Source organism: Platichthys flesus, chromosome 3 (assembly GCF_949316205.1).
Source record: "Platichthys flesus chromosome 3, fPlaFle2.1, whole genome shotgun sequence".
NCBI lineage: Eukaryota > Metazoa > Chordata > Actinopteri > Pleuronectiformes > Pleuronectidae > Platichthys > Platichthys flesus.
Genome location: NC_084947.1, coordinates 6424677 through 6442870, shown reverse-complemented (window position 1 = coordinate 6442870; position 18194 = coordinate 6424677). Strand labels below are relative to the sequence as shown.

The 18194-nt window shown below is 44.1% G+C and overlaps 1 protein-coding gene across 2 annotated transcripts in view; it reads right to left on the bottom strand.

The window, feature by feature from the left end:
- Positions 1 to 5281: 5281 nt before the first annotated feature.
- The window catches only part of LOC133939462 (ADP-ribosylation factor-like protein 15), an 86557-nt gene continuing 73644 nt past the window's right edge, over positions 5282 to 18194 (bottom strand). For both annotated transcript variants that reach the window (XM_062381569.1, XM_062381567.1), the window contains exon 5: positions 5282 to 6940. In XM_062381569.1, coding sequence (XP_062237553.1) covers positions 6788 to 6940 — 153 coding nt within the window. In that variant the 3' untranslated portion in view covers positions 5282 to 6787. The remainder of the gene's footprint in view (positions 6941 to 18194) is intronic.

Sequence of the window (18194 nt, the reverse complement as noted above, 5' to 3'; positions counted from 1 at the left end):
GAGCTATCATGAATCAGGCTCAGGGTCTCCTGACTCACAGTGTGTGGTAGGTGGGTGCAGAGGGCCGGCCACTCGTCCTCACTACGTCCACTCCAGCAGGAAAGAGGTGTCATCACACTGAGGGAATTCAAATAGAGGAGAAGAAGAAGAATCTCCTGCTGGTCTTTTGTTTTGGGCCGCGAGAGTAGATCTGCCAGTGGATTGGAGGATTTTTAAATGGTCCCCCATACTTTGACTCAAACATGCAACAGATCCTCCAGCGGCCACCACTAATTGACCTTTTGAAGGAATGCAACGCCTTCTCCGTGACTGACATTTGCTTTTAGCGGCTCCTGTGGGATGGGGCGGTGGGCCGGTGGAAGGCGATAGCGGGGGAGATCCTCTGGAGATAAACCGCCGTGCCCCCTGTCCCTCAGACAACAAAGAAAGTGAGTGATGTTTGTCTGAAAACCAAGAGCCGCCATCCCTCTTGTTTTGATGTGTGGGCCACCTGGGATGCGGGTCTCCATCAGCACTCGGGCCGAGGAGAGAGGAAGAGAAACAGGACTCACACAGATCTCGTCCCCAGGACAAACAACCTGAGTGACAAGCCGGCTGGAATCCCACGGAAGTCACCCAACAGGACCAGGCAGAGAAAACAAGGGGCGTGTAGGTGGCCACAAAGGGCCCGAGCAGAATCGCACGGCATGGTTTCCACAATTTAATGAGGACAAAGGTTTGAGCGATTTGAGATCTTTGACGAACGCAGGATCCCAACGAGGATCGTTTCAAATGAGGCTTGTTTCAAACTCACAAAGGGTTAAAAGACTAAACTGATTGAGAAAATACATTCCTCACTTAAAAAAACTCACAAGTTTGAAAGTATTTCATCTCATATACTTACATGATACTTTAAAGTTACGAAAAATATGTATCAGATATATTAGCTCATAAAATGTACTATTTCATCTCAGACAGAACTACACAGCTCAGTATATAAAGTAGTAACTACAACATAAACTACTTCATATGCAGTAATACATAATAATTCAATAATATCAAACAGCAGAGGTCATTCAGTACTTTTAGTAATTTGAATGAATGAGTTTTTTTACTTCTACTTGTAGTAGGGTACTTTTACTTTGAGGTAATTCTAACTTTACTTAAGGGAAGTAGCTGAATACTTTGTTCCACCGCTGTTTGAAATCAGAAATGTTATATTTCTTTGTAACTTATAAGAATAAGAACTAGTGATCAACACGTGAAGCATAGGGATCTCCTGTAAATAATTAATCATCATGTAATAATGTTTTTATTTCTCTAATGTAGGAGCAGATGGATAAATAAAAACTGCATATGAAGCAGAAACTTTAGCTGTGAAACTTCCTGTTTGCTCAGATTCACCTGCTGTGGTTCAGGCTTCAGAGATGTTCTTGATCTCACAGGTTCCAGTTGATAATGAGAAACTCTTCCTCTCAGGGAGCGAACCAGGTCTTCTGGGTCCAAACAGGACTGATTGGAAAGAACTGACAACCTGGTCAGTGTCCAATCTTCTCAATTTCCACTGGTAATTAACTTTAAAACATCCAGACTAATTTAATAAAGTCCAATGTGCTGGTGTGTCATGGTCTTTAAATCAGATAGAAAGAGACTGCAGGGACAAATAAAGAAACCTCAGGTGAACCGGATTATTATTAAGACTTAAAGTCAAATTAAAATAGAGAAAAACAACTAAGAAACCGGAAGTTCATTTTTAATCAGTGATGATGACAGATCGCTGGAACCCTTTAGGATTCATCAGGTTCATCAGTTTTACAGCTTCACCGCCAACCTGCAGGTTCACGTGCCAGACAGAGAGGATTCACACACACACAGACACACACAGACACACACAGACACAGACACACACACACACTCTTCAGTAAGTTTCTGTTAAGGGACCAGACTGTCGATGAAGGGGCAGTTTTTTTTTGCTGTGGCGAGAAGACCTGAGGCCCCATCAGGCCTTAATAAAAGTCACAGATATTTTTACTGGATTGTTACTGGACCTTGTTCGTCGTCGGCCAGTTGCACCAGTTCTCTCACGCCTTCAGTTTGCTGGTTGATCTAAATAAAACAAAATCATTGTCTCACTTATCTTCGGCTGATTATTTGGTCCAGGGAAGATTTCCTCTCTAACCGACGTCACTTTGACCCGTTCCAACATTCCTATTTGTTTTTTAAAGACGGGTGTGTCTGGGAGTCGTGAAGGAGATTGTTGAAACAAAGAGGAAACACCTCCTTATGAGGTCCAGTCTAATACCTGACTCTTATCTCTCTGTCACACACACACACACACAACCTGAGTGAAAGCAGCATCAAGGCTGATTTCTGTGCTGTGTCACTGTCTGCGGGTCCTGAGGAGGAGAGCAGCCCCTCGCTGTGAGGGGAATGCGGGGGGTGTCCCGCGTGGGGCACCGGCTGTGGGAGGCAGAGCAGGGGTACGAGGCACAGATGGAGATCTGGGCAACATCTGTTCCACCTCCTAGCAGGCTCTTATCAGCAGAAACGCTGCCACACACACTGGACAGAGAGAAATGGGCATTCTTTGCGGAGTTTAAGAAAACATGTCGGCTTTTTGTTTGTCTTGTCAACAGAGGTGAGGTTCCCCGTCGGGTCGCGCATTTGCATTTCACAAAGTTCTTTTTGTTTCGTGTCATTGGGATTTGTTTTTAGGTCTGGTGATTCGTTAAACTGAGAGTGACACATGTTGTCCTTATAATCATATCCAACATGCCAAAATATGATAATATGATATAAATTTTCTTTTTCTTAATGATTCGGAAGGGAAAGGGCCGATTACATTTTTAAGTCTATCAATAAGATTCCAAGAAAATTTAACTTTAAATCAGTTAAAAACTAAAAACAGTAAGAATTTGACTGATTTGAAGTCTGAACAGCTAAAACTGCAAATGTTCCAATTTAGAAATCCTCCTCACATCTGTCAGAAAACATGTCTGACTTGCGACTGCTCCTCCTTCACTGTTTGTGAGCATTGTTCTGAGGAAGCAGACCCTGTGTGGATTCATCAAATACTGTATATGACTTTACATTAATATCTATTATATAATATATATAATATATTATATTAATATCTGTATCTCAGGAGAATAGTGAAGTGTGAGGATAATATCTCAATCCCATCTGGCTTCTTTCATTCTTTACATTCTGATGTAAAACCACGAGTGGTGATTGTTTGAAATTAAAGTTTGAATCCAATCCACAACTATCTGCAGATGGTTCTGTGTTCATAAACTTTGATGTGCACCCGAGCCGTAAGTGAAAAGGCGACTGATCGTGACTTTAATGTAAAAAGTCAAACGTCACCACGATGGAGACGGTGGCTTTCCACGTCAGATTATTGTTGGCAGGTCTCCTCTCTGCTGCGGGCTACAGGTTCAGCTTCTTTCTCTAAACTGCATTTTTTTCATGCTTCATCCCTTTGTTACAAATCACACCTTCACTTTATATCACTGCCAACAATTAGGCTTGTCATAGTTTCTCAGATTCGAGATTAGAGCTGTCTTCCCTGCCTTCCGGGCAGCCATTAATTACCGTTCACTTCAGTCAAATTATGAAAATCAACTTGCTCAGACTTGAGGTTTCTACAGACACTGTCTCCATCACAGTAAACATCGGGTCGGCTCTACTGTCCCTCGGTAAAGCAAGCGTGAGCCGACTGATTAGAGAAGTCTGGACTGGATTACCACACAGTATCAACAAGATAACTCTGCAGCTTCTTGTCGGTGAAACACACGGCAGCAAGAACGAGAGGAAAAAAACCACTCTGCAGCCAGACACCAGCTACTATACAGGTAGAGCAGGTAGAGGTTGAGTGTGGTGGGAGGAAAGGACGGACTGCATCTCCCTCGCAGGGATAAAACCAACGGCACAGACAGAAAGAGAGAGGGAGGAGGACAGAGAGAGGACCCCCGTCTCTCCCTCTGTCCTCCTGGGAGGGCTGCTTCGCTGAGGTTCTGGCCTCTTCCCTTCCCCTGGGCACTCTGGATGCCCATGCTGAGGGAGGGCTGCCTCGGCGTGACCAAAGGGAAGCAGAGCGAGCAAGGGAGAGACAGAGAAATGGAGAGAACCAGCGAGAGAGAGAGAGAGAAAACAGTAAGGAGAGGAAGATAGAAAACAGAGAGAAAGTGAGAGCGACAGGAAGAGAAAAAAGAAAAAGAAAAGGGGAGTGAGACAAGCGCAGCAGTCCATGGTTTGTCTCAGGGCTGCAGCAGCTTCCAGAGCCGGTGTGCAGCAGACTGAGGAGAAGCACGTCTGCCCCAGAGGCACAGAGTGGAAAACAGGATCAAAGAGTCGCCCGGGCAACCTGCATGACACACATTGTATTAAAGCCACACGGTTAATTTGAAAGAGAGGGAAGAAGGGAAGAAGAGGGCAGGAGGAGAAGAGGAGGGGAGGAGGAGGAGGAGAAGAGGGGAGGCAGAGGTAGCACGGAGTCGGGGATATTTGTCAGGAACTCCTGTCTCACTCAGTTAACTTTCCACTCCAAACTTTCTTCAGCTGCTCCACTTTGACTTTGAGCGAAAAAAACAGAACACCCCCCCCCACCAAACCACCTTTGACTCGACCTCCACTGGATCATCTGCGTTTCCTCTATTATCTCCCAGCGTCTCAGATTTCCTCAGGTCACCTTAAATCACAAATCACAGACATTGTGCAGAAAATGTTTCCAGAGACGACGGCAGACACTGGACTCATCACATGTTTCACACAGATACATGAAGGGGGGGGGGGGGGGACTCACTGAAAACAAAAACCTAGAAACACATTCATACCTGCTCTGAAGCAATGTCCACACTCACAAACAGGTGACACACAACAAACACAAGTTGCACTGTTCAGTCGCATACAGACAGTATCCTGTACTATATGATGTTCTATAGGTATACATATACAAAGGATAGAGACAGTCACTGTGACACAGAGAAATACGTTTGTCTCTACAAGGTTTGAACATGTGAATAACAACTGAGACAATATTTTAGTTTTAAAACTTTAATTGTCATTTTAGACAAAAGTCATGATTGAAAAAACCAAAGCAAACTGAAAATACCCCCCCCCCCCCCCCCCCCCCCCGCCCACATTAAAGACTGCAGTGAATGTTTTCAAACCTGTGTGTGTTTGTCAGAGGATGATATGCAGAGTCTAACATTGGTATAATCCCTCATGGTCTCATAGATTTATTTTGCATTCGATCAAAAGAATGCACCACTTTCATTTTTATTGTAAAAAAAAAAACAACTACCTTCCGGATCTCTGGTTAGGTACAAAAAAAATTATTCAATCAAAAATCCTGATGAAACACTGAAGAAAACAACAAAAACAGAAATGAATGAAGGGAGGACAAGAAGGAGGAGGAGGAGGAGGAGGGGTGAACGTCCTGGGAACAGCCACACACCTGTGGCACAATGGATGTATAGGACCCATGAGATGTTTGGAGACCACATGAGGCCTGAAGACGGCATCTGGGATGAACCCCCCCCCGAGCATTAACGGAGCGCGGGAGGGACAGTGTTGGTTGGAGCGGGCTGGGGATGAGGTGGGGGGGGGGGGGGGGGTCCACGATCAACAGCAGACAGGGAGGGGTCTTCACAGACAGTTGGAAGGCATTAGGGTGTCGGACAGGGACTTGTCAGATGCAGCTGTTGCTGCGGCTGATTGATAGAGTTTGTATTCCAGCCTGATGGGGGACTGGTCTGGAGTCAGTGTTGAGAGGGATCATGTCAAATTCAGGAGAGGAAAAACAAAACAACTAGAGTAGAAAACACCAACATGAAATATTTTAACACTGAATCGAAATCCGTCACGTTTCTCAGCCCGGTGAATCACTGCTGCTGTTTCTATTTGATTTTGGTCTTTTGATTTGAAAGAATTCATAAGTGTGGTGAGAGATACAAAACATGTGATCAGGTTAACATACAGAGCTATAAAAGATACCCTACGCTGCACATTTATAAAAAGCATTCAGACTCCCGTCTCCGTAAAGTCACCGAGCACTTAGTTGTGTTTGGCGGCACAGGAGGGTACACAGCAGTTACTTGTTTGCATGTACATAATACTCCATGAGATACTCAGACTACACTATTCAGATTAGATACGCGGATATGGCGTGACAACACATCGATATGTAACTACTGTACATAACACAAGGCTTCGAGCTACGCGCCCCGACCACACCACCACATTCGTGTTACTGAGTCACAGGGACACGCACACCTGAGCTCACACAGCACTTCGCACAGGAAAGAAAACCAACCGTGTCCACACACACACATTCTGGAAAGGAATTAGTGGAGACTTTAAACATATCTACAGACAACCTGGCCCCCGCTACGTGTGTGACAGTGTGTGTGTGTGTGTGTTAGTGTTCATTGATATTGACTACAAGGAATGACAAAGGTCCCAGATGCCACTTAATCACAATGGCACAGACAGAAGTAAACAATGTTTCCATCTGTGGAAAAGTTCGAGGACTTATCTTGACTTTACGTCGGGTGGATTCAACAGCAGCTCTCCTCTCAGGTTGTGTCTCGCCCGGCTGTCGCACACTCTTCCAATTTGAAACCGTGAGGCCGAAGTGAAGGGACAATAACATACAATATACATCTCCGGTAGAGTGGCCCACATCCGCGGTGTTTTCCTGTGTACATGGTTGTGTCTGTGCATGAGTGTGTGACCGTTGGCGCCAGCAGGATGTGGCGTTTGTTAGCCGGTGGCTACTAATGTCTCTGCATTAGCAGCGTTAGCATCATATCCTTGCAGGCTCAGTGTCCTTGTCCTCCAGCAGGCTAATGAACTGACCGAAGCTCTCCTTCACCGCCTCCATGCCGTCAGTGGAGCAGCCGTCCAGGATCCAGCGCTTCCCCCGGGCCAGCGGCTCCAGCTCAAAGTATTTCTTGATCTGTTCGGCAAACACAAAGAAAAGTGATCAGTTCTAATATTCAGGGTCACTCCAGACATTTAGACAGGATCACATTTAGTGACTAAACGGTGCTCAGTGGATATCACACCTCCGCCAAGGCCCAACAGTTACCTTATGAAACCACATGTTACCTGCTAGATACAGATGTTTAAGGTTAAGATCAGTCCCCTTAATTTGCTGGATTCGTTTCATCAAGATCCTTAAATTACTTCCTGGCAAATTGGTGTAAATGTTCTGGAATACATGAGAAAGTGAAAAACAAAGGAAATTCCTGGATCTGCATCATTGTCCAGAGCCAAAATCCAATGAGTTATTTTCCATGAGCCATCCTCCCATCCAGTTTCAGGGAAACTGTCGTAGCTTATAATACGTGCGTACTGTATATGAAAACACGGTAAAGCTTTTGTATGATCTTAGATCAACAACCATCATATGATTCAGAGAGACAACCAGAGAACTCCTGGTTCAGAGAACACAGTTTGTCCTGAGAAGCCAAGAACATTAAAAAAGGAAAGAAACAGGAAGGTCCTCGTGTATCATCCCTGTCGCTGTTCAAGTAGTTTTCCATGCACAAAATGTTTTCTTCACAAAGTAACAAATACACAATCGTTTACACACAAAGGCACAGACAGGAAAACCCAACACAGGAAAATAAATATGAAACTAGATGAAATTAAACAGTTCCCTCTGAGGAAGACGTTGGCAACTGATTATAAAGTTAATGTTTCATCAGTGGGGGTGTGGTGAAGTTTTTTGGGGGGGGAGACCAGAACCAGCTGCTCAGTAAAAACAAAAACCTCTGAAGTGTCTGCAGGTTGTGAGAAATTCGGATGTGAGAGAAATGGAAGCAATTTGGTTCAGCTGTCTCCTCCTGCTCGGGACTGAACCATGTCAGAGACGTGTTCTGACGGCAGCGGCGAGAAAATTAAATTGGACTAATGTCACTGATGCAATAAAAACACAATGTTCCTTCATGCTTATTTAATTCATTAATTAATTAAGTCAGTTTCACAATCACACATGTGCTGTGCTTTTAAAGAAATGCGTCAATCGGATGAATCCAGGAACACAGCCAGCGAATTATTACCAAATTATCAGGACGTAAATTGAAAAAAATTCTTTGGAAGATCTTAAGAATTAAAAGATCTTGACAATTAGTTGTGTTGTTTTCACATTGAGCGTTTGATAAAGGAAACAAACAGCGGAGGTGGAAGAAAACAGACTCATGACTAGTAAATATGATATTATTCACAATCTCTTTAGCGCTCGGAGAGTATTTCCACATATTTCTTCAAATATACAACAGACCTGACTGAACAGATCAACGCTGTGTGTTCCGAAAAGCAACACAAGCAGACAAACGGAGGCACACTCCCTGCAAACACCATCAAACCCACACAGGTGCCTGTCACACAGTCAAATGACTTTTCAACTTCAAGTGAAATTGCTTTTGTCTAGACCGTGCTGCGCTGTCTAGCTGTGCCATGGTGTGTGGCATGAAGAGGATGGGGAGGAGGAGGAGGAGGAGGAGGAGGAGGGGGTACTCTTTGTGTCTGCTCAAATCCAGCCAGCCATGCCAGCGAGTGGGAGAGTGAGCGCCGTCTCTGCCCCCCTGAGCCGAGTCTCTGTCCGGGTGTAATGTGAGTTTAATGACAGATTAAGTCACCTCAGCCGCGTTTGGCTCAGAGGCCTGGCTAGAAAGCTGAGCGGACCCAAACAGTGTTAACAAATCTGTCTGGGTAACTTGAGCCGCCCTAGTCCAGGCTCTAGCCCCAGACCTAGACTGCAGACGATGCGGCTGGCTGCCTGTCTGGCTGGCTGGCTCACTTGTCCGCCTGTGGCCAAGGCCCTCTTCTGGAAGACTCTGGCCCCTGCACTGGCAGACAATCAAAAGGCCAGCAGTGACCTCTGTGCAAGCGCAGACAGGCTCAAGCTTCTCTCACTTCCCTCTTTGCCTCGCTGGCCAGCAGAACACACCCAGGGGCATCTCACAGTGTGGCTAATGCCTCCTTCTAGGCAACAGACAGGGACAATGATCTCCCCAACCAGACCACACGACTTATTACGTTTTGAGTGCAGCTTTACAGTTGTGCACTCATGATAACACATGATCTACTACAGAATTCCTCACATACTATACTGAACCCCTCCTTGGTATGAACACCTTTATACGTGCTGCATTTCACGCACAGAGAAGATCCGATCCAAAGTTTTTTATAACACAGCAGGCGGACAGGACACATCCTCTAAACCGTGTCGCCCTGTCACATGGCTGAAGGAACCCCATGACCCGGCGGTCGGGTGCATCCACACGGGCAGGCGACAGTGTGGCCCAAACCAGTTTCTCTGAGATTAAGTCCTCCTAAGCACACTTATGCTTGCTTAAGGAATTGCGTGAGGCAGTGGGAAGCGTAAGCCACACAAGACTTGGGTTGCCAGATGGCTCCTAGGATGACCACTGGGTCATCCAGTCTAGCTTCTTCTAGGTCACACAGACCAGGGGCCTCACCTTGTGCAGACAGGAGACAGTGGCTTATAGATGCAGAAGGGTGTCAAAAAATCTGGAGTCACCTGTGCCTGTGTCGACTGTATTCCCACTGCTGGAATCCAGCCATGTCAGCCACTGGGGTTTACTGTTGAGGGGAGAGTCATAAACCTCAGGAAAGCAGACCCCTCTGGCAACAGGCCTCAATAGTTACAATGACTATTTGTACAGAGGGACTGAGAACTTAAGCTTGGCTTGGATATTATAAGTATTCTTATTAATATAAGTATATCTCATCCTGTTTTAAGAGTAAGAGATAAACATGAGATTTATAACTAATTTGTGTAAGGTGGAGGACGGATCAATGCCTCCTACAGACCTTAAACAGCCAGTGTTACCGGTTTGTGTGTTTTGGCAGATCAACAAACCCTAAAAGGAAAATCTAAAGTAAAAGTGCATCTGTTTAGGTTTAATTCCAGATCTGATATACTCCACATATGTGCAGAATTATGCAGGAGGCTTGGTAAGTGTGTACGACTGCTGCCAAGCCAAGTGCCGCAGGGAGAGCCGGCATTGTAGCAACATAGTTTTACTGTGTGAATTCCTGTAGGTCAGTGGTGAGAAATATTAATCATGAGACAAATGCCTTCTCCATTGGAGGCCGACCAATATGGTGGTATAAGGGAGTATAAAAACGTCCTATACCGATGTGTGTTTGTATATATATCATTATATATAATGAGTCCTCAAATGTGTTTATCAGACATTTATGACAAAGAAATGTATTTTACATCTTAACTTAAACATTATTATAAATATATTCAATCAAATATATAGAACTTGAATTAAGAAAATAAACAATTAATTTACTTAAAACATAAATGTACATCTTTTCAACCGATAAATCTATCAGGAGCTAGGTTGGGACTGTTTGTATGAAGGAATTTCTAGGTACAATTCTCTAATCGCTAACGGAAATCCAAAAGGACTAAAAGACTTAATTACTTATTTTTTCGAACTATCATCTAAAATTTAATTTGCTGATTCAAATAGAGAATTCAGCAATTACTTTTCAGATAAGGCGCCAGAAAATAAGTATTTTCATTGAAGATGCATCATTACGGTTTGACAATTTGTGACCCAGTGTCTGCAGGGAGTGGCTGGACATTTAGTCAGCTAAGCTTAAGCTCCAACCCTGGCACTAGTTCAGGTTCCTTAAAGCAGCAGATGGGCACGCATAGTATGTCCTCCCTAACCCTACGCCAGATTACAAAATGTGATGGTCACTGTTGGCATCATGTCACGTCAGGAGGATGTCCCGCCACCAGCAGCCGTGCTCTGGCCTCCTGATGGAGTAAACGCACAAGGGGGGCAAAAACAAACAAAACAGGCCGACTGGAAGAGAGAGAGAAAAGAAGACTCCGTAAGAGCCAAATTCTAGTCAAGGAGGTGCCGTGATGTTGGCGGCTAAGAATATAGAAGAAGACCCTCTGACAAATTTATGTCCCTGTTATGCAGAGGTGCTCAATCTAAAAATAAATGTGAGGATTCAAACTAGGAAGCATGTGTTCTTGTGCTCTTAAGTCTTTTTTTAGGCTACTGAAAAACAAAAACTTAAAAGTTAATCAATCTTAAAAATCTAAAACAAGAGGGAGATTTCATGCAGACAGCAGCAGATAGAATAGAATAGTGAAGGTGAGGTTGTTATAATAGAAACTGACTTGATGAAAACATATCACTGACCCTTTTATACCAGTTTGATCCTGCTTTCGTTGAGCATCTACATTTCATATGATATTGAATTGTAGTTTTATTAATTTGTCTGTCTATTTGACCCACCTGTAGCATGATTTTTAAGTAGTAATGGTCATGGAACATGTCATTATTTGGTGAACATCCTGTCTGTTTCTCACGTTTCTTTTTGCCAAAGAGTTTGTGCTGAGTAACTCAGATTACGTTCCTTTCCTAGGAGTGATGGCACCGGTCCAAGGCAACACAGTGCACTCAGTTAACATGTTCAGGATCTTTCTGATAAAAGACTTTCTGCGGTTCGATGGTCTTGCGCGATGCACACGTATTTGGGAAATCTAAAGTTCGTTTTAGCATTCTTGCAGAGGTTAACCGCAAAGCCAGACGCAGGTTTGCTGGATGCACTCCTGCCACAGATCAGTATCGTAAAAGAAAGTTAAATGACCTGTGCTGTCAGCTCTCAATTTCTCATCGAGGGCGAGTTTTTTCTGCCGAGTCTGGCTCTGGCAGTTGCCTCAGGTTCCAAAAGTCTGAGAAAAATATCAAAACTAAATTTAATGATATCAAATAATACTAATAATCTCTTCCTGTTTAAGTAATGTGATCATAAAGAGAAGAACAGGAAATGTTCACTTGAGAAGATTTTGCCTTTTAGCGATGTTTTGAAAAGCCAAAGCAATAAGAGACACTGATAAAAATAAGTGATTGAACAGATAAGGGATCCCACAAACTTTGCTTGACTGCAGGCAACTATCAAAACTTCTTTGTGGGCCAAAGATAATTAATAAACTGGAGAACTGATGATTTCAGCCTCAAGGTTTTTATTTGAATTGAAAGCACATGTGCACAGTGACCTATGGTGAAGCAGGAGAATGTGGTCAAATATCTAATTTCCAGGTATTAGGTATTCTAGAGGGGAATTCCTAATATTATATCATATTTTAATATTTTAAGCTTTAAAATAATAGACAAAAAAAAAGGCAGATATGGCCTCTGTTGCCTTTTCCCAACATGGCCACACTTCTATCACGCATCACTGTCATGTGTCAGAATCTCACCACACAAGTAAGCTATATAACTGGAGAGGGAAGCATTAGGGGATCTCTGAAATAAGGAAAGTGGCATACTCAAATATCCAAGACAATCAATTAGACCAGTTCTTGACATGTTGGCCCCTGTGAAGATATCAGTCACTTGAAAAGTGGCCCACACTGGCGACTGCATTGAAATGGGAGGAGTAATGTGAGATCCACTTAGCATATAATAGATATGGCTTTGTTTGCTTTTCCGGCTTACCTAAAGAGCCTTAAAGACATTAGAAAGCCTGGAGGTCCCCATGAGGGGAAGAGTTGGGAAGCCTGTGAGAAAACAAACATTGCACCACCACAAACCGTGGAAGGTGTCAAATGAAACAGCCCACTGGGCAGTAAGTAAAAACTAGAAGCCTATTTAGAAGAGGTTGTAACACCTTGGGCAATGGACCACGGCGGAGATAACTATCTGCAAGCCTTAAACAAGCAAAACAACAACCTGATCACCTTGTTGGGGGAAGTATTAGATGAAGGGATCGTCGTGATGGCCCCGGATGTTAAACCCCTTCTCTTTGGCCATGTTTTCTCTCGTTCTCTTGATACTTTGATAATCAAGTAAAAGTAAAAATGTTCAGAAAATATACATTTTAACGAAGTGAGGACCTTAAACCCCATGGAGCTCATGCTAAATTCAGCCTCATCTCGTGTCCACACCAACTCACATCTGTACTTGTGCTTTCGTCTTTAAGGAGGTTTTCATTGTTATTCAAAACTACAGTGGTTGAAATCAGAAAAAGCTGTAAAAGCTGGTTTGTGGTTTCCATTTGTACAGTGTTGTTGTTGCTTTCTTACTCTTGATGTCTAATAAACTGATTGGCTCTGTTGCAGCTGGTGCATTTTTGAGGGAGGCAGAAAAGGAAGTGCGGTACCAAAGACCAACGGACCAATCGTCAGGCAGGTCTGTTGCACACTTGGCCCAGTTGAAGACGTCAATTGTTTAAATTTTGTTATTGCAGCCCCTTCCACAATTAGGTAATTGTGGTGGTTTGCGGATGCACACGACTGCAAAGTCCCAAGCAGAGCGTGCGGAGAGCGATTTGATGAAAAATGCTTTTCTTAATTCCAAAGAAGCCCTGACGACACAAGTAATACAAGGACTATAAACCTAGAGTTCAAGCCTGGAGAGGAGTAGCAGGGGAAAGAACTTTCAGTTCATTTGCTTTGGATGCGTCCAAAACTAGCAAGCCCATAAAAATATTGAAGCCACCCTGGAACCGAGCCATTGCTGGAGATCTGTTGGACCAGGGGATTTGGAGGTAGCAAGTTAAGACTTAAGTCCCCATGTCACAGTGCAAGAAGTGAGCGGCTTTTAGATTTACTGTCCTGCTCCACTCATGTGGGACCATGGGTCTCCCCGAGGCTCAGCGCAGTGCAGGTTCAAAGTGATTCACTTGCGGAACAATTCTCTTCAAAGCCAACTGACCACTGCCAGATCAGAGCCATCCTCAGAGGCGCTGTAAATCTAAGCAAGACTGCACAGGGGACATTCTTGCCAACCCTTTTAGTGTGCTCCTCTGAACAATGCTATTGCACTTAAGAGCCTACACAGTGATAATGTCCTTTCCATATAGGCAGCAATTTTTAGTTTTTTTAAGTTTAAAAGATGTGCTCAGGAATATTCTCATTTGGACATTGAGCATGTTCAGTTAGGTTATTGATTAATTGAGCAAACAAATATCACTTTGATTATTTTAGTAGTAGTATTTTAAACTTTTCTCTCTGCTCAAATAGATATGTTATCAGACCAGTCAAGAAACAGATGAGCCACTGGATCCTGGGAATTGGACTCATTTGCCGTAAGATGATTATTAAAGCCCTGAGTTTCTGTTACGTCCTTACTTCTCAACATATATGTCTCTTTGGGTGAGGTCCCTCATAGTTTACTCAGAAACCTGGTGAAGTTACACTCAAGAAGTGTTACATTTTCAAGAGTCAGGGTGCACGTTGGGGGTAAAGGGAAAGAAAAACATCCGTCCTCCCATGTAGTGTAGGAAATGACTGGCAGGTTCAGTAGCCAGGACATGGCCCCTTCCCCAGGGGTTGACCTGCAGGACACTCAGAAAAGTCTGAGGGCAGAATATCTGGGATATGAGTGTAGGGGGCAGCAGGGGTGCCCATGTTTGCCTTGCCTTATAACAGATTTACAGTAACTCAATTTATTAAAGGCCAAGAGCTCCCTGACAAGGAACATCTGGTTTGTGGGACTTGAACGGGGGAGCTGGCGTCCTGCCCGTGGACTCTGCTGCCGGGGCCAATATGCCAGCACCTTCCCTTGAGCCCGCCCTCATTCTCGTCTTCTTGTGAAGAGGGCCGCCATGCTGAAGCGGCCCACACAGAGGGCCCTCAAAGCCCAGGAGGTCTGTCACAAGCCACCCCTCCTCCTCCAAGACCCCCCTAGTGGGACCCTCCACCCCTTTCACTCGGAGGCCCCCCTTTCACGCTCCAGTCCTGACAGTTGACCAGCTTGAAAGCTGCAGCAGGCCCCTGCTTTAGCACACAGCACGCGGCATTACAATCAAAGTGCTCCCCCTCTGCAAAAGATTTAAACCATGCGTCAAGTTGGAGTCTGTGCACACACGTACGCACGCACACGCACACGCACACGCAGACCTCTTACGTGGACAAACAGACCCAGAAAAACATACACACACGCACACACCATGGGACCATCATATTTGAAATTCAAGGTTCCTGGGTTTTATTGTCTTTCTGCCTTGCATACCTCTGCCTCTTCGTAATCATGACCACATCTTCACATGGCTTCTTCATGTGTCTACGCAAGTACACATATTTGTTTGTGTTCTGTAAATAAATCACACAAAGGTTTCTCACAGTAGATGGAACGACAGCAGACAACAGCTCAGAAAAGAAACACACTAATAAGAACACAAAGGAAATAACGAAAAACCACAGCTCGTTTGGTCAGAACATAAAACACACATTACACGCACCTTTTCCAGCTGTTTCGAGTCTGTCTCTAATTTATTCTCAATCACTCTGCGAAAGTTAATTTAAATCCACACATCAACGATTTCTTTGTTAAAAAAACTGTGTGCATAGTTACGGGGCTCCAGGCCCTCAGCATCAAAAATGAGATTTGATATACTTAAGAAAATGTGTTTATTTTTATGCACTATTAATTCCTTCTGTTAGAAAACTGCTCCTGACTGGTTTTAATCATTACCAGGAAATCAGAGGTGTACAGCCAACGCTGTGGCTCAGCCCAAGCAACAGCTGCCACAGCACCAACAAACACTTTCATACCAGGGATGAAAGCTGCCCCATGTGCTCTTTCCTTTTCAGCTAATTATGCATAAATCCAATAACGACCATTGAAAATGAGGTATTTCAGAGGGGAAGAACAAAAGAGACTGAAACAGAAGTCTTCCATAGTCACCTCTGTAGAGCCAGGATGAAACTCAAACAACATTAGTCATTTTGAGTTTTGTCTAAAGGGTAAGTTTCAATGGATGAAAATCTCCATGGAAGAAAACCCCCAGAGATTCCCAGCGTTTGATCCCTGTGAGTCAGCAATGGAACCTGGGGGTCAGATCACATGCTGAATAGGCTTTTCGGAAGTCTTGTCCTGGCTAGTGGCGGCCGGCCGTCCGACCCCGCTTGACCAGCAGACAAAGGGAGGGCACTGACTACAATTGGGATGGGGGGATTCTTTTCTCCTCCAATGGAGAGTCCGGCCCTGAATAGGGTCTGCATAGCTGAATTGAGTTCCACACCGATTTTGAGAGTGAGGACCCGCTGGGGTCAGAGTTCAGCATAATTTGACGCTGGCTGTGGGAAAAGGCGAGCGTGGTGCCCACACAACCTGCCGACTGCCCTCTCACCCACGGTGCCCCTTAACCTCCCAAAGGGACAGACCACCAGTCCACCAGCCCAGGGATGACAGGATGAGAAAGGCTGTATGGGTGGGAAAAGGAAAGAAAACTGAGATGAAGGTGGGCGGGACGGCTGCACTAGCAGGATTGACAAAGATGTGAGAGAGATGGACCATCAAAGAAACAAGTTTCTAAGTAGCTTCACATATTGCGCTTGGCACACATTCTCCAGAGGGTAATCAATATGTGCAGCTTGACTAGTTTGTCAAGCCTCATCTTCCAAGGTGGGATGGATAGAGCACTGGGTACACATCATTTCCTCTGCTCAGGGAGGGTCAGCAGTCTTTTTTGTGTGTGTGTAATCACTCACTCACTCACACAGCACACGTGCAAACAGAGGTTAATAGGTGCTTTGAAACCCTATGCAACAGTACACAACTAAAAGTGGCCCGGCATTTATGAAAGAGTCCGATATATTTACAAGCTAAAACATCTGGATTTAAAACATCCTGCGGAGTGTAGCTTGACATCAGGGCCACCTGAAAAGATGCATGGAAATATAATTATATGGTAAATTGACTGCGTTTACACAGCGCTTTTTCTTGTCTATACTACTTAAAGCACTTTGCAATGTACGTCACATTTAACCACTTACACACACACACACACACACACACGCACATTCGATGATTGGCACAGCTTCAGGAGCAGTTAAGCGTCTTGCTCAAGGACACGTCAACATGCTCTTTGGAGGAGGGTGATTGAACCAGAAACTTTACAATTACAAGATGATCGTTCTACCACCTGAACAACAATATATCCTGAGTCCAATATGTTGCCCCACACACTGTCTGTGTACGGATTTGTTTTTGAAAGCGTCCAAGCAGCAAAGCGTCCTGGGACCCTCACGGTCTTGTTTTCATCTATCGTTCTTATTTTTCTCAGCTTTAAGTGTTTGAGCAGCTAAAACCATAAAATTCACAGAGCTCAGCAGGTGGGTTGCAAATTACACTTATCACACAGCCATTTTTTGTCGGTGTAATAAGTGTAATTTGTGTAACAATTGGCCTCAAGGTGGCACCTTAATGATCAAGTAAACGTTTCGTAATTATCTTAAAAATGTCTTGGCCTAAAGTCAAAATTCTTTCACAGGTTTAATCTCTTAATTCTACTCCATTTTTTCTCCACGGTCTTCTCCTTCTTTTCTGGTGCAGATTGATTCAAGTGACAGCAGTTTATTACAAACAAATCTAAATTACTACACATTTCACCATCCAAACTTGAAAGAAATCTAAATAAATGACATGTTCATCCTACAAAACCTAAGTTTTCTTGCCACAACCAGTCAACACTGACAATGGTTCACTGCAAATTGGTAAACTCACTTGCCAATGATTTAACAATTCATGCATGTGGTATCCAAATGTTTGCAAGCTGCTTAGAGGCTTATCATTGCTGCTTGCGGTGAAATAAAACGTAATAATTGGTCGACGGACAGTCACAAGCCCTTCTGGTCACCATCGGGAAGAATCTTCCATGCATTTCCTCAAACCAGGAGTCAGGGATCTTGTTCCACTTCCAAAAATACAAAGGTGTAGCTCACTGCCCAGCCTCCGTGGAAACATTTTTCTGCAGGTTAGGAAACACACATCGTAACACGTAGATCCCAGACTGTGGGACAGGAGACTGTGTTTCATCAATCCCTTTTCATTAACATCACACAAACAAGCAACACTGATTATACCTGCGATATTACCCACATTCAACCAGGACCTGCAAACCTTACTGAATTTGTTGGGCTGAAATTCTGTCAAATATCTCAATATAAAGAATGGATTAAATCACACAATGAAAAGTGATGGCATGCAATGTAAAACAAGATTAAAAGGCAGACTGGCATTTAAAAAATTGTAAGAGCTAACGTTGGCAAATAAAGCTGTCAACGCCGTCATCCAAACGACTGTCTGGTAACGGCCACTGGCTGGAGACACCTCCTAACAAACCGTCACGTGCTGCTTTACATGGAATGTCACACTTCAGGGTGTAATACAGTGCACCTCATCAACCGACAGCGG